Source organism: Austrofundulus limnaeus, unplaced genomic scaffold (genome assembly GCF_001266775.1).
Source record: "Austrofundulus limnaeus strain Quisiro unplaced genomic scaffold, Austrofundulus_limnaeus-1.0 Scaffold364, whole genome shotgun sequence".
Classification (NCBI taxonomy): domain Eukaryota; kingdom Metazoa; phylum Chordata; class Actinopteri; order Cyprinodontiformes; family Rivulidae; genus Austrofundulus; species Austrofundulus limnaeus.
This window is the reverse complement of record NW_013952766.1, coordinates 140,474-145,194: the sequence shown is the minus strand read 5'-3', so window position 1 is coordinate 145,194 and position 4,721 is coordinate 140,474. Positions and strand designations below refer to the sequence as shown.

At 48.0% G+C, this 4,721-nt stretch overlaps 1 protein-coding gene across 1 annotated transcript in view; it reads left to right on the top strand.

The window, feature by feature from the left end:
* bbs1 (Bardet-Biedl syndrome 1) overlaps positions 1-4,054 on the top strand; it is a 5,520-nt gene extending 1,466 nt beyond the window's left edge. The window contains exons 2-7 of the mRNA XM_014023329.1: positions 649-1,061; positions 1,150-1,332; positions 1,753-1,884; positions 2,013-2,119; positions 2,198-2,318; positions 2,458-4,054. Of these exons, the coding sequence (XP_013878783.1) occupies positions 684-1,061; positions 1,150-1,332; positions 1,753-1,884; positions 2,013-2,119; positions 2,198-2,318; positions 2,458-3,288 (1,752 nt within the window). The 5' untranslated portion in view covers positions 649-683 and the 3' untranslated portion in view covers positions 3,289-4,054. The remainder of the gene's footprint in view (positions 1-648; positions 1,062-1,149; positions 1,333-1,752; positions 1,885-2,012; positions 2,120-2,197; positions 2,319-2,457) is intronic.
* Positions 4,055-4,721: the final 667 nt, after the last annotated feature.

Below are 4,721 nucleotides of genomic sequence, written 5' to 3'. Positions count from 1 at the left end.
GTGTGTGTGTGTGTGTGTGTGTGTGTGTGTGTGTGTGTCTGGTGAATTTTTGGTGAAATCGAGCTCGTTCTTCAGTCAGTGAAGTTACTCACTGTGGGTAGAGTGTCCAGAAATTTTACTCCAGTAAACGTAGCGACACTTCATAAAAAATTAGTCAATTAGTTACTCAAGTACATGTAACTAGTTACCACCCAACTCTGACCAGAGCTGGACTTGGACTAGACCTAGACTGAACCAGGATTGAACCAGATTTGAAACAGGACTGGATCTGGACAGGGCTTGGACTGGACTGGACCTGAACTGGAGCTGGACTAGGCCAGAACTGAATCATGACTAAACTGGACTTGACCTGGACTGAACCAGGATTGGACCTGGACTGGACTTGGACTAGGCCAGGACTGAACCATGATTAGACTGGACTGGACCTGGTCTGAACCAGGACTGGACCTGGTCTGGACCTGGACTGCAGCTGGTGTGGACTGGACTGGACCTGGACTTGACCTGGATTGAACTAGGACTGAACCAGGACTGGACCTGAACTAGGCCAGGATTGAACTATGACTGGACTGGATTGACTCTGGTCTGGAACTGGACTGCACCTGGTCTGGACCTGAACCAGCTAAACTGATGTTCTGTGTATTCCTGCAGGACTCACCTGAGCAAGTGATCAGCATCCTGCCATCATGTCGTCTGTGGAGTCCAGCGGTGACGGGGGAAGGTGGCTAGATGCCCACTACGACCCGGTGGCCGGTCTCTACACCTTCTCGTCCTGTGTGGACCTGGCGGACCTGAGCGGGGACGGGGAGAGTCGGCTGGTGGTGGGGGACCTGGGAACCGGCTCCTCCGGCATGAAGCTGAAGGTATACCGGGGCACGGCTCTAATGAGCGAGAGCGTCCTGCTGGACCTGCCCTCAGGACTCGTGGCCTTCTTCATGGACCTGCATGAGCCCCGGATCCCCGCCGTGGCCGTGGCCTCCGGACCCTGCATCTACGTCTACAAGAACCTGAGGCCGTACTTCAAGTTCACCCTGCCCAGTCTGGAGATCAACCCACTGGAGCAGGTGTGTTTGGTCTTAAATATTACTGAGAGATTCACCTGTAAACTCACCTGATGCACCTGTGACCTGATGCTGTGTTCTGATTGGTCAGGATGTGTGGCAGCAGGTGAGGGAGGGTCAGATTGACCCCATGACCCTAAAGGAGATGTTGGAGAGCATCAGGAAGAAGGACGACATCCCGCTATCTATCCGATCGCTCAGGTTCTTGTCTCTAGACGTGAACGACATGGATGAGTTTGTCCAGCTGCACAGACAGCAGCCAATCAAGAGGCAGGTAAATGTCAACCAATTAGGAGTAAGGTAAATGTTACCCAATCGGGAGGAAGGTAAATGTCAACCAATTAGGAGTAAGGTAAATGTTACCCAATTGGGAGGAAGGTAAATGTCAACCAATTAGGAGGCAGGTAAATGTTACCCAATCAGGAGGAAGGTAAATGTCAACCAATCAGGATCACCCATCACATATTTCATAAACAATAATAAACATTCTAAAGCAACATCTGGTGAGTTGTTCTTTGTTGATAGCAGAAGCCATGACTCCTAGCATACTTTTCCACACACCTAGAATTTAGCAACATACTGTACATCAAGCCTAAACCTACTTTCATATCTTTTGTCAGTCAATCATTGTTGTCATCATTCATGAGGCGGGTGACTTTCAACATCCAGTTTCAGGTCCTGGTTTGTGTTTCAGACGGTCATCACTTGCATCGGGACCCTGAAGAAGAGCACAGCAGACGAGGACGGAGTCAGCTGTCTGGTGATTGGTACAGAGGACTGTACCGTCTTTGTCCTTGACCCCGAAGCTTTCACTATCCTGTCCAAGGTAGACCCCTTTCAGCTGATCTGATCCGGTTCTACCAGGATCCAGATTCTACCAGGATCCACAGAGTCTCTGTAAGTGATGTTGATGATGATGATGATGATGGTATACCCCCTCTAACTATGTTGAAGATGTCCCTGCCTGCTGTCCCCACCATGATGGACGTGACCGGTCAATTCGACGTGGAGTTTCGCATCACGGTGGCATGTCGAAACGGTAACATCTACATCCTACGCAGGTGAGACACACCTTGTAGCCACGCCCACCCAGTCCTACAGACTGTCACGGTGAACTGACAGATGTTTATGTTGTTCAGGGAGTCGGACAAACCAAAGTACTGCATCGAGCTATCGTCCCACCCCACTGGTCTGGTGAGGGTCGGGAAGAACGTGGTGGTCGGCTGCACTGATGAGAGTCTGCAGGGCTTCACTCAGAAGGTAAACCCAATCCCAGTTATCTCAGAACTGAACCTCAGAAACCCAGATCCAATCAGGTGTTTCAGAGCTCGTGAAGACGGGTTTTGGACTCAAACAGGAGATCAGAACTAATGTCTCATTTTTGTTTTTGGTTCTTCAGGGGAAGAAGTTGTGGAAGATCAACCTCCCTGCCCCCATCACCACCATGGCTGTCATGGAACTACCTACCAGGGGTTTTCAGGGGGTTCTGGTGGGCTTGGCAAACTGTGAGGTGCATCTGTACCGGGACAAGAACTTGCTCAGCACCATAAAGACTCCAGACACAGTCACCAGCATCTGCTTCGGTCGGTACGGCCGCGAGGACGGTACCCTCATCCTGACCACTAAAGGAGGCGGGTTGATGGTGAAGATCTTGAAGAGGACGGCAGTGTTTGAGGACCGGGACAGCACCTCCGGTCCGCCTCTGGCCCAGAGCATCCGTCTTAACGTCCCCAAGAAGACTAAGCTGTATGTGGACCAAACGTTGAGGGAGAGGGAGAATGGCCTGTCCATGCATCGGACCTTCCAGATGGACCTGAGCCGCACAAGGCTGGCAGCTGCCAGAGCCTACATCAAGGCTCTGGAGTCCAGCCTAACCCCGGTCTCCTCCAGCCTGTCTGAGCCACTCAAGTTGAACGCTGTAGTCCAGGGCCTGGGTCCGTCTTTCAAGCTGACCCTGAACGTTCAGAACACGGCGGCCTGTCGGCCCATCATGAGCCTGGCCATTAGCTTCCTGTACGACGAGAACCTGTACAGGGTGAGGAACCCGTACATGAGGATACCGCTGCTGGTTCCCGGACTCATCTACCCCGTTGAGACCTTTGTGGAGTGCACTAACGACAAGGGGGTCTCTGACATCATCAAGGTGTTTGTGCTGCACGAGGGGAAGAGTTCACCGCTGCTGACGGCTCATATTAACATGCCGGTCAGCGAGGGGTCAGCTCTGAACTGAAACTCTGCTGCTGATCTGATGATCCATCAGATGATCCACTGGTCTGCAGACTGATCCCCTGATCTGATGATCCCTGGTTTGTAGACAGATCCTCTGATCTGATGATCCCTGGTCTGTAGACCGGTCCTGTGGTCTGATGATCCCTGGTCCGTAGACCGGTCCTCTGGTCTGATGATCCCTGTTCTATAGACTGGTTCCCCCCTGTTCTGATGATCCCTGGTCTATAGACCGGTCCCATTCTGATGATCCCTGGTCTATAGACCAATCCTCTGATCTGATGATCCCTGGTTTGTAGACAGATCCTCTGATCAGATGATCCCTGGTCTATAGACTGGTCCCCCTGTTCTGATGATCCCTCCATGGTCTGTAGGCCGATCCTCTGATCTGATGATCCCTGTTTTGAAGACAGATCCTCTGTTCTGATGATCCCTGGTTTGTAGACAGATCCTCTGATCTATAGATCGGTCCCCCTGTTCTGATGATGGATGGGTTCAGACTAATCGGTCTCTCTGCAGCTCCTCCTTCAAATGAAGTTCTCATCCATCATGAAGGTAAATATCTGCGTGCTGATTGGTTAAACCATCAGTTAAAATGGTCTTTGGTTCCTTTAAGTTTTAGTTTGGTTCTGTGATGATGATGAGTTTTATTGACCATTTAGAAAGAATACATAACTGTTTCTGATCTTTATGAAAAATACTAAAACAGAAAAATGTGTATAAAATGTTCTGTATTTTTAAATGTAGTTTCAAATAAATTTAAACATTTAAATTTTTTACGTTGATTTATATCTTAAATATTTTCTAAAATTAAATGTTTACTTATTTTATCTGAAATGTATGAAAACAAATATTTGAAACCTAATAAAAAATGTTTGAAACATTTTGTTCTGAGAGTTTTGTTTTTATTAAAACCACAACATCAAAGTAAAGTTTAAAGTCCATATTTTATAATTCACCTGAGTTCACCTTCTGAACTCTGTCCAGAACAGAACAGAGAACCGCTGCCGACTGTAAACAGCTGCCGTCTGAAGGGTCAAAAGTCAGGACTTTTCTGTGTGGCTCAATCTGAGAGTTTGGAAACTCCCAACAGAACCAGGAACCAAGGGCAACATCAGCAGATATAAAAAGGTTAGAGGAAGAGGAGGTCTTCATCACAAAGCTTTGAAGATGAGACGAGTCGTTGTTTTTCTGGGTGAGAACCTTATGATTCTTAATAACAATATTAATATTTAACTGATAAATACTTCTGGGGTTTTATTTTATGTTTTTGAGAATATTTTACTTCTACAGAAAGAGCAACAAAGCAAGAAAACGTTAATTTGTGAAGATTCACTCTACGGTCTACAGCAAGTTCTAATAAATACTGCGGTGTGTGTGTGTGTGTGTGTGTGTGTGTGTGTGTGTGTGTGTGTGTGTGTGTGTGTGTGTGTGTGT